The sequence below is a fragment of the Typopeltis vanoorti genome, chromosome 19 (assembly GCF_054136105.1).
Source record: "Typopeltis vanoorti isolate ZY-2024b chromosome 19, IOZ_Tvanoo_1.0, whole genome shotgun sequence".
Taxonomy (NCBI): Eukaryota; Metazoa; Arthropoda; class Arachnida; order Uropygi; family Thelyphonidae; genus Typopeltis; species Typopeltis vanoorti.
Window position 1 is genome coordinate 97,677,501 of NC_143567.1, and position 12,300 is coordinate 97,689,800.

Below are 12,300 nucleotides of genomic sequence, written 5' to 3' on the forward strand. Positions count from 1 at the left end.
AAAAATTGAAACATTCCTCAGCTACAGATTTTACTATTTCTGAAGAGTTAATTGAATTAGCAAAATCTGATAAAAAAAAATAATGAATAAATACTTCCAGTGTTTTTCTTGTGAGCGGGAACCCCTGTATATACGTAATAGCATAATAAATAACTGAAAATTTAATGTTATATTATTTTAAACACTAAAATGAAACTAAAAATTATATGGTAAATTAATACATGTATAGTGCTAGAGTTACAACTGGGACTTTGGGACTTAGGTTATTGATGATTGGCAACTGCAGCTCTTGAACTCATAGATGACTATAGTGAGATGAGTTTGACTTTTTTTTCTTTTCATATTTGTTGTACATGTGTTAATTTAGCAGTTTAACATTGACTTCATCTATGATAAGAAGGTAGTAATATCGTAAAATGTCGTAAACAGAGTGAAATGAAAGATGAAAATTTAGTACTTTTTTTTTCAGATCTGGTACCTTTTTCCTGCATAAGTTAATACGAAATATTTTTGCTGACCACCCAGCAAAAATATTTCGTACTAATAAAGTCGCGCATGCGCGCGTGTGTGTGCAAATAATTACAAATACAGTAATGGTAAATTTTAAAAGTTAATTTGATATTAACTTGTTACGATTTTGTGTTTAGTTGATGCAGTAAATCATGCATTGTTTCTTGAAATTTTAAGTTGTGTGTGCGTGTGTACGGAGTAATGTAAAATGTTATTTCTTACTAGAGATCGCGATCAAAAAAGGTTTGAAAAGCACTGGTCTAATCCTTATCTCACTCCTAGTATTAAGCTTAGTATGGCGTATGCATAAGAGTGCGCAATAAGTTTTCACCAGTACATGAAGTTGCCATAAAAAAATAAAGTAATTCCGTGAAACATTAAACCAGGAAGTACTAATCGATAAGCTTTATCAAATGATGAAGTTCAAGCGTGAGGTACTTTATCAATACGAATATGACATTAGGGACGATCAATTAATTATTATACCCTTATATATGAAAACCACTTGGTTGGTTTGGATTACGCTCAGCAAACCCACGACTGTAAAAGCAGCGTAATTAATTATATTCTGTAAAGTACATGGGTTCTGTGATTTGTTTGTCTGCATTTTGGAATTTACTTACTTTTTTGTTGACAAGCCTATATAAAAGTTCCTTTTATATATAAAAGTTCCTTTTATATTGCATATAAAAATTATATAAAAGTTCCTTTTATATTGCAACGATACTGGAAACCAGACATAATTCATGACTGACCGGACTATGGAGATGTTTCTAAATCTAAGCTCACTCAAGTTTTTTCCGTCCATCTTGGTATAGAGAAGAGTGAAATGTGGTTAGGTAATTGTTCTCCCTGTTAGCAAGCATATAACCATTTGTCGAGCATTATCTACGGAACAGACATCCTCGTCTGTATTAAAATTTCTTCAGTAGTTTTATTATTAATACATGACACCTCCAAGGAGTCCAAAGACTCATCGTCTCCCTCACTTAATCCTTCAAGTATCACTTCTACCATCAACACGTAGTGTCACTATCGTCGACCACTAGTATATATTATCTGTAAATTGTATGTGTTCTTTCTTATGAAAGTTTGAAGAAATATTCGGCGGGGGGGGACTTCCAGCTTTGCGATTAATCCAACTAAAATGGAGATATCATAGTAATACGATGAAAAATTAAAGAATAGTATGCAGGAAGGATATATTCATGAGGGTGATTAAGCTTTTCAAAATTAAGCATATCATTGCCATGTATGCAAAAAAAAAAAAAAAAATCCACTAACGCCTTTTATTTCCATATAGGGAGTAGGTGAGGCGGTTTTAACCATGTCTTACTTTTGGAGACCGAGGAGGGTAGTCCAATCTCCACCGGTAGCCAATCAGAAATAACTGGGCCAAGGCTATCATATTATATATATAGTATAGTGTATAGTTGTATAGTTATTATACACAGCATCTGGTGAAGAGAGGCAGCTGACAAGTGCCGCCATCTCGCAAGCCCTAATCCTAACATTATATTTATTGTATGGTATAGTGTGGATTCCAGGGACGATTTTCTTGAGTTTACTGGACGAAAAACCGGAGTTTCCAGGAGAAAAAAAAACGCTTTGCCAGAGATCGACTGATTCGGGAACAGGTCAAAAACAGATTTAGAAACAGTTCCAGTAGTCGGCTGCTCATTCTTAGAGCAGCCTAGCGTTGTCGAGGCACACATAGAGTTTACCCAGAAAGATGAAAGGTAGAAAAATTTGGATAATCCCACTGTGATGGTTTTGATAGGATCAAACTTTGCGAGAAGAGTGGAAATGTGTACGATTATGAAATTATAGAATATAAGTTGAAGTGATGTTAGTAAACCCAATGAGGCAGGACTCAACAACCAAGCATACATTTGGTGAAATTCCTTTTGAATTATTGAATATATAATTTTAAAAAAATCAGGGGTGGGGTTTTGAGCGAGTAATTTTTTTTATGTAACGATTAAGATTTTACATAATTTATCGAGCCCTGCTTGAATGATGATTTATACTAAGGAATCTTCACTAAAGATGCTAATTTGTATTACGTAAGTTAATAAAAAAAAATTCTACACAGATAAATTACTACACAGAATTGTGGACAGACAAATATTTTAAAAAAGGCAACTGGCAAACAATTAAGGAAAATGAAAAGGAAATAACTAAATTAGAATTAGAAATCAGCCTGAAAGAAACAAGAAACGGAAAATCACCTGGAGAAGATAAGCTAGGTTCAGAACTGTATAAATATGCAGGAACAAGATTCAAAGAAAGACTCTTATTATTTTTAAATAAAATTTATTCAACTGGTATCCCCTCAATAGAATGGAAAAAAGCAATTGTGATTCCTATCTTTAAGAAAGGTAATAGAGATGACCCTAAAAACTATAGAGGTATCAGTATACTAAATTCCTGTTACAAAATGTATAGCAGAATCTTAAATAACAAACTAATGAAATATTCCGAAAACTTTATCTTAGAAGTACAGAATGGATTTAGAAAAGGACGATCATGTATAGACCCGGCCTTTTGCCTAAAATTAATAATAGAGAAAAGAAGAGAATACAATTTAGAAACACATGTTGCATTTATTGATTTGAAAAAGCATTTGACCAAGTCAAAAGAAACATATTATTTAACATATTAAAAGAAAGACAAATACCAAATAATATCCTAAAAGTTATCACAAGTATATATGAAAAAAAAATCAGCTAACGCCTTTTATTCCCTTATAGGGAGTAGTCGAAGCCTTTTTATCCTATCTAGCTTTTGGAGACTGAGTGGGCAGTTCAATCTCCACCGGTAGCCAATCAGAGATAGCTGGCCCAAGTCTATCACTAATTATAGCAACCACCGATGAAGAGGCTGGCAAACAAGTGCTGCCATCTCTTGGTACCTAACCCTAACAAAATATGTCACTGTCTGAAATAATGTGGGTACTACGGCCGATTTTCTTGAGTTTACGGGATGAAAAACCGGAGTTTCGGGAGGAAAAACCCGTTTGCAGAGATCGACTAACTCGGGAACCGGTCGAAGAAAGGCTAAGAAAAATTTCCTCCAGTTGGCGAATACACTTGAACTTAAGTCAAACTCCGAGAGACCAAGCGCAGAGGACGCAAGCGCCACTTCCACTGAGCCACACAGGCCTCTACAAATAAGATTAAATCATGAACCATCATATATGAGAGAGATAAACCAAGGGGTCCGACAGGGATGTCCCCTCTCAGCAACTCTTTTTAATATTTACTTAAATGAAATAATAATAAAATGGAATAAAAATTTACATCAAGGAATTAAACTTTCTCCTACAGTGAACTTAAACACACTTCTTTTTGCCGACGACCAAATAATAATTACAAATTCTATAGAAAGCTATTTCTTATAGATTCTTATAGAAAAGAAAGACTCTTACAAATTCTTATAGAAAGCTATTTTAAATCTAAATGAGATATCCAAAGATTATCGTATGATAATATCAACAGAAAAATCAAAAACTATGGCCTTTAAAGGACAAGATCCAGCAAGAACTAAAATAGTAATAGATAACAGCATTTTAGAACAGATGAATTCATTCAACTACCTAGGATGTATGATCACATATGAAAATGAAAAAGATATAAACATAAAAATTGCAAAATATTTAAAAATATCAGGAGTAATTAACTCTGTATTTAAACCAAACCTAGTTTAAAAACAAAACAAACTAAAAGTATACAATACATTAGCCCTACCGGTCTTAATGTATGGAAGCGAAAAAAAACAAAAAGATAAACAAAGATTAATAACAGCAGAAGTGAAGTTATGAGAAAAACTGCAAAGTATATACCCTATTTGATCAGAAAAGAAACGAAGAAATTATGAAAGAATTAAACCAAGAACCAGTAATAGAAAAAATTAAAAAATATAAACATATATGGATGGAACACGTTCAAAGAATGAAAACAGAAAGATTACCAAAACAAGCCTTCAAGTACAAGCCATTAGGAAAAAGAAAACCAGGACGTCCTCTTAAACGATTCAACGATAGCTTCTAAGGCGGGGACAGGCCATGCTGGGCCTAAATCCTTGATACGCATGATGATGATGATGATGAATAAAAGAAAATGAGAATTTAGGAGAGCTCTGTATGTGATAATTATAGATTTATTCATATACTTTTTTTTTAATGTGGGCTCTCGGAGGTCCAGGAAGGTTAAATTTAAAATAATCAAGGATGAAGGTAATCTTAAAATGACTGTTTCCCTTTTTTTTTTTTTTTGACAACTTAATACACAGATATATGTGAGTGTTTCATTAAAGCCAATAATTGCCAATACCTACGATTTTCTTCCATATCTAATCATAGATTTAGACCAAGCATATAATAAAGTTCTAGTTGAGAAAAGATATTCAAAAATCCTGCCTTAAGCATGCAGATATACGAGAATAGTAATTTGTGATGAGAAATGTATACAGAGACCTTACCTTTCATTTTTGGGAATGAATGCGTTAATTGCTATTAAAGAAAATGCAGTGGTGCTTGATTTTTGCATGGTGTTATTGGGGACAGAAAGGGATTGGAATTCTGATCACGGATCAAGCAAACTGTATGAAACTTTTGCCAGATAGTTCGTCATAGTGAGGGTAAAGGTACTAACAGTCACCTTCAGCCAGCTTTGCAGAGAGCGGAGAATAGTTTTGTTTTCCACCCACAAGGCAGCATCCCAATGAGCCACGAGATGTTGCCTTGTGGTTGGAAAGTGGTGTTGCTGTTTGAGATGTCATTAATAAAAATGAACACCGATAAAATTTGATCAAACTTTTATCAAACGCAGTCTAAGCATTCAGCAGCGATTATTCTTTGACAGGAAAGACTTAGATTCAATTTCCACTAAATTCAAATTTCAGCTGAATACAAATTTTCCTTATAGGGAAAACGAAAGGATTTATCCTTCCATTTTTAGGAAATTAGCTTCCCCCCCCCCTCCATGCCTCTTATAAAAGATAACCCACCTGTAGAATTGATATGAAAGAATTACTGAAATAAAAATTAATCTAAATGTGTGGCCTGCGATCTTGATTAGAAAAGGACCTAGTTGGGGATCGCCCTTAAAACTTATCCCAAGATAATCGAGATGTTTGTAGAGTGAGGAAGATTTTCAGGAAGCTCATAATGCAAAACTTTAATAATAAGAGAGAACAGAGGTACAACCTTTTCAAAATTAACTTTTTCTACTGCTTACTTAGCATATTCTACCAACTTGTTTTTTAAAAAAAGGTCGATACAGGGCCAAATTTATAGAACAAATAGTTATAAACTATATTTAGAAGTCTTTTTTTTTGGCAGAGGTGTGCACTTTTCTTAGATGATGAGGTAGTCCACATTCTTTGGACTTATCCTACATTTATAGGATTTTTTTTTCACCTTTTTTTGTAAGGTACTTGTGTTTTTATTATTCAATTTCGTCGTATTTTTTCTCGTCTTTTTCAACTTGCTTTAACTGAGAATTTCGGCACTGTGAATTTACTTTGGCCAGATAAAATTTTGTTATTGTTTAAATTGAAGTAGTATCTATCAACAGGAACGGAGCTGTTAACATACGTAATCTAAAATAATAATAAGCCAGTTACTACTTTTTTTTTTAATAGAGTGTATATATATATATATATATATATATATATATATATATATATATATATATATATATATATATATATATATATATATCATCTTTCCTTTCCCCTCTTTTACCTTGCGGTGTCGAGAGTTTATTAATCATCGGGCCTCAAACCTTTTACAGGATAAGGTGGTTAGCTTTACGCACCAGTGTATTCTATGTCCTGTGGTGTTGAGTTCTCAAGGCCGATTTGCCTGCTTTGCAGGATAAAAAAAACAGGATAAACTGGGGAAAAAACCCTACTGTCCACGCCCAAGACCGGCTAACTTGGCTATGGCTGAGGAAGATCCCTCAGCTCCTCACGTCACCAACGGGAATCGAACCTAGGACAGTCCTTCCCCAGGCATATGGTTGCGAAGTGCACTGTGTGTGTGAGAGAGAGAGAGAGAGAGAGAGAGATTAACTTGAGTTTCAGATTCGCATTTCTGAGTTCTTAAAAAATATAAATCAGCTTGGTGGAAATCAAATAATACACTACTGCATATTTATTACTTCCTACAGGATGCCTACTCTAGAAATAATTCTATGATTGTTCTTGCGAATTTTTTTGCCTATTCAACCTAGGCTGTGGAAATGTTCTGCACACTAATTTCATCACCTCGCTGACTGTAGAGAACTATTGACTGGTCCTCATGGCGAATGATTTATCAAACGAATTACCTAAGACAATAAGGGAGCCTATTTCAGCAATCCGATAGCACACAGTCAATAGACCTCAAAGACGCACTTCCTCTCTCTCTCTCTCTCTCTCTTTCTCTCTCTCTCTCTCTCTCTCTCTCTCTCTCGATAAACGACTGGGTTAAGAACAAGGTCACGTTGAGCATTTCTTAAAATTTCGAGGGATGCCTCAACTCCAATCTCAGTTGACAATAAATAATGTTAGTAAATGCTAAGAAATGGAAATGCTGGCACTGATCAATCGAAAGCTGGTGCTTTTCCAATAAGAATGTCATTCTATACTACCATTCATAGCACTTCGGACACTATAAAAGAATGAAAAAACTGAGAAGGATCTTCTTCTTCATCGAATGTACAGTTCGGCCCCTGGTACCGTTTGATTATTGGTTGCTTCGATCGATGTTCACTTCCTGCACATATGACACTTCCTCAATTTTGTGCAATAGAGACTGGGAATCGAGAGGTTTTGGCCTCCAAGGATTATATAATTCTAATATAAGTCTGATATAAACTGGATCAAATCCGTAGAATATAATGGCTAATATTTTTTCGTTATGATTACGTGCAGTGGTGCACCCAGAGGGGAGGGGGGCCAAGGGGACCTGGTCCACCTCAAAGAAAAAGGAAAAACACACTAGAAAATTTCCAAAAATCTTTTCCTAATTAAAATTGTTTTTTTTTTTAATTTATTTATTTTGTGTCGTATCTTCCATTTCTATACTACTTATGAATTAGCGATCATTGCAGATGCTCAGTCATAGGTCGTATGCGATGCGTAGTGTGTATTCTCAAATCGTCTACTCAACCACCTCTCCCTAAGATTAAACCCTGAGTGCGCTACTGGTTACGCGTTATGGGACCAAACTGACTCGACCTGATACCCATCTTCCGTAGTTCAGTCAATAGGAATATGAAGCCCTTTGGCTTAAAAGTCCTGGGTTCTATTCCCCTACTATCACTTTTAAAAGTTTCCTCGACTAAACACGCATTAGTTAGTCTTATATGGTCAGGCATATAAGACTTATATGGTCAGGCAGGTCTTAGCATGGTTTTTTCACTCAAAAGGTCAGGTTTTTCATCCCAGAAATCACTAGCTAGAGAGATTTCACACTCACTGATAATACATAGAAGCCTTATAGTAACCATAAACTGTTTTTATGACTACTATAAGTTCATGCAAAACATGCCGATTGTCCAATGAACCACAACCAAATTTGGTCGCTATTTTTTACGAGTATCCTTCAACAAAAAAAAAAAAAAAAAAAAAAATCAGCTAACGCCTTTTTATTCCCGTATACGGGAGTAGGCGAGGCCATTTAGCCCTATCTAACTTTTGGAGACTGAGTGGGCAGTTCAATCTCCACTGGTACCCAATCAGAGACAGATGGCCCAAAGCTATCACTAATTAAGCGGTACGCAGTGAAGAGAGACGGCTCAAATGTGCCGCCATCTCGTGGTCCCTAACCCTAACACAATATATTTAACGTCTGAAATAATGTGGGCTCTACGGTCGATTTTCTTGAGTTTACAGGACGAAAAACCCGAGTTTCCGGAAGGAAAAACCTGCTTGCCCGTGCCAGAGATCGAACTAACTCGGGAACCGGTCGAAAAAAGGCTTAGAAAAATTTCCTCTAGTCGCCGACTAGACTCGAAATGAAGTCTTCCTTCGTGCGGCCAAGCGCGGTGGTGTGCAAACGCCACATCCACTGAGCTACACAGGCTCGCTAGGGGAGACTCGTGCATAGGCACTTGGAACTGCAGCACCCCAATTTTTCAAGCTATATAAATATATTTATTAATTTATTTATATTTGCTTGTAATATTTAATTTTATCATCAACAATCCTATACAATTCTCCTATTTTGTATAAAAAATAATAAAAATCCATCTTGTAGCACTTAGGAGGGCGAAGGACGCTAGCGGCACCGTGTTTACCAGTGTCATATTGCTACGCGCAAGCATAGCACGTCATAGTGAGTTGCGAACTATTAGCGTAATGCGGCACTGTCCGTAGCGCAGTTCCACTGTTGTTTATATGCAGTTTGCGCCAGTGGTAGAGTGTTCGTAATGCTTATCGTGTTTACTCCGTCTCTTTAAATATTTGGACATTACAATTAAAGACATAGCATTTGTTATATTATAGTTTTTGTTTTAAAACATTATTGGGGTTATCATAATGGATTTTATTTTTAAGTAATTTTGAATTATACCAAACTGTATAATTTTATCGATAATAAACAATATTTTTTCATGTTCAATTTTTTTTTAAAATTTTTACCATAATTTTGATATTTTATCCAAATACGTATACCCTGTGCTTACAGTGTGTATGTATATTTGAAGTTGCAGCATCCCACGATTTCAAGCCACGAGCGGCCACTGCATAAAACAAAAGATAATTTCGGCCTTCTATTAAGATCATGTGATGCACATATAAATATACAAAGAAACAAGTTAGTTTGATATTTTGTGTAATGTATTGATAATTTTGTCAACCGTAAACTCTGATTTATACTGGAGATAAATTTCATATAATTAAAAATACTGGTAAATGCTAGCAACATTAGCGGTAGCGTAATCAATAATTAAAATAAAGACCGAGGTTGTTATTGCCCAATTAACTTAGAGCACTGAAGTAATTAGTGGCTAAAGTCCTGGAGTTGGTGATTGCTGGAAATTATAGTCCTTATCTGTGACCTGCTCGAAACAGAAATTACATGGGTCGAATGTATACCATCCATATTACTGAACTTTTTAGGTATGGTATACTGCTGAGATTACGGTAGTTGATTAGAATTTTTCATAGCTTCTTTAATTTTGCATTCTTATCAGGTTTTGATATGATATGTAAGGAACAGATGCATACACAACTTCTTTAAATTTGCATTCAATGCTGTCGTTTCAGGTTTTTGATAGGACGTAAGGAACAGATGCCTTTACAGTCTATTCTGCATAGAGTCCAGAGCATGATCAGAAAGGTCCGATTTTGTATAATTATTAAATGTGATGTGTCGTTTGTGTTCCTTTTCCGGTTGCAATTGCTTCCTGTTTCATCTATGTATGACAAGTTACAGGAGTGTCAATATATATCTCCAGGTGGCAGAGAAGGGATCCTTTAGAATAAATAAATAAATTCTTTAATTTTGTAGGGGAATTAAAGGTGGAATGAAGAACGTATTTGTAATGAACTTATTCAACTCCTTCACATATTTGACCGAAATCATTTCTGTTTCAAACAAGTCGCTAATTAGGACTGTAGGTCTTTAAACAATCCCCTACTTCAGGATTTCAGACACTTATTACTCCAGGACTGTAGTCAATTAATTTGACAATAACAACCTCAGTCCTTATTTTAATTACAGATTAGTCCACTACTAATCACTAGCATTTTTAAAACGGGATAATTTCATGAATTGATCTCTAGCCACATAAACAACAGGACTCTAGTGTTTATGTATTTTTCTCTCACTAGATTTCAAGCTAGCAGGATTTGCATTTGAAAAAATTAGTGATATTTTGGTATGCAGTATGGATTGTAATGTGTTTATTGTGTTGGAGTATTAGCTAAATTTTAAATGAACCAAAATAATTACCCGAACGTTTTAATCTTCATATCAAAGTTAACATCTGGAGAACACACACACACAGTGTGTGTGTGAGAGATTAACAAAATAATTACCCGAACGTTTTAAGATTAAAACGTTCGGGTAATTATTTTGGTTCATTTAAAATCTAGCTATTACTCCAACACAATGGTAATTTTATCATAATGGAGCAACTCAATTCAAATATTTAGTACAGATTGCTTGAAAGCCGTTATTTTTTTATTACAAAAAGGGGGGAATAACTGATTTTAACCACAGTTTGAATAACGGCAAAGAATTTAAAATTTTTCCAGCCTTAAATTAAAAATACGTTTTTGATCTAATGTTTATGTGGCTTCAAAGTACATTATTTGTTATTCGATGTAACGTAAATAAATAAAGTTTGATGATATCATTACACACACACACACACACACACAAAAGTTGACAGCTTTATTTAAGAGACCTCTGAACTTAACTGAAAACTTTCAGTAACATCAGTAAACTTCCAATCTACTAATGATTAGCGTAACACACACACACACAAACACACACTTTCACTCCCTATGAAAAGAACTTTCTTTCATAACTATACCCACCTCTTATAGCACGGGTAAAACTATACCAGCAGCCTGACCTATCGGGCTCTGGGACTACATCAGCAATTATAGTGGGCTGTATCTGATCGTCCGCTTCTATGTCCCGGTCAGGTTCACTAACATCGGTCACAGCCCAGGCAGACCTTCCGCTGAATGGACGGGCCATATTCGGGAGATTACTTGCTGGGTTGGTCATTTCGAAAATATATAAGGATGGTCGCCGCGATACTGAACTTAGATGTAAGCTTTACAGACTTTTAGCGACTGAGAAACAAACTTTGCTACAGAGAACAAAACTTTTCAGCTGTCTCTTGGGAGACAGCGTTCAAACTTTTCCGGTAGGGTGGCTCGCTTTACTTTGTCTTTTCCGTCGAGCCCGTGACTGGTGTTTAATTGGTGCAGATAAAGCACGTGGTGGTGTGGCTTATGGTCACGTGCTTCGTTATCATAAGAGCATACGGATGGCGTAGGCAGGACAGCAACATTACTTAGTGAAGCTTCCGTTGTCAAGGAGAACTGTTTGAAACTCCCCTGAACCATGAAAAAATCTGTAAAGGACAAACTTACACAACGTAGTTAGTGTCGTGTTACATGTAATGACAGAGAGAAGGAAAATGGCATTTAGGATATCGAGAAATATCAGATCAACCCACTTTTTTTTTTTTTTTGCTCTCTCGCGCGCGGGTACTTTCATTCTTCTCCTCATCCCCACACACCTCTTAATTTAAAAATCTAATGTCCTGAATTCAGAGATTTAATACACAATATGAAGTCAGCGTTCATGAGCTATTGATGTCATGATCCTTATCTGTCTAATCTAATCGAAGCAAACCAGGACGGTTTAAAAGAATTATCTCAACGCATAGAATTGAAGCTGTCCTCATAGACTACGATTTTCAATGTAAATCGTCATCTTTTGTGACTAAAATTTACGATCATTGCATATCCTTTACTCCATAACAATAAATTGTAAACTCCTCGAAACTATTCTAAGAATAAGATGGTAGTATTCTGGTGCAGGGGATATTCTTTATATCTTTGAAATGAATTTGGGCATCTGCAGTTAATTAATATTTTGATATCGGGAGTATGTTTATCGTACACATACGAACACAGAATCGCTCAATTTCTTATTCTCAAAATAATGTTTAAGGCATCGTTTGGAGAATGCTTGGCATCACAAAATATATATTTTCCAGATTTCCTTCACACCTCCTCTCCCTTCCTAAATGTGTGATATCGTTTAGGTTTAAC

General features: G+C 35.3%; 1 protein-coding gene across 1 annotated transcript in view; it reads right to left on the minus strand.

The window, feature by feature from the left end:
- Nucleotides 1-11,370, minus strand: part of LOC150096380 (polycystin-2-like) — a 286,011-nt gene extending 274,641 nt beyond the window's left edge. Inside the window, exon 1 of the mRNA XM_090409166.1 lies at nucleotides 11,047-11,370. Coding sequence (XP_090265292.1) covers nucleotides 11,047-11,242 — 196 coding nt within the window. The 5' untranslated portion in view covers nucleotides 11,243-11,370. The remainder of the gene's footprint in view (nucleotides 1-11,046) is intronic.
- Nucleotides 11,371-12,300: the final 930 nt, after the last annotated feature.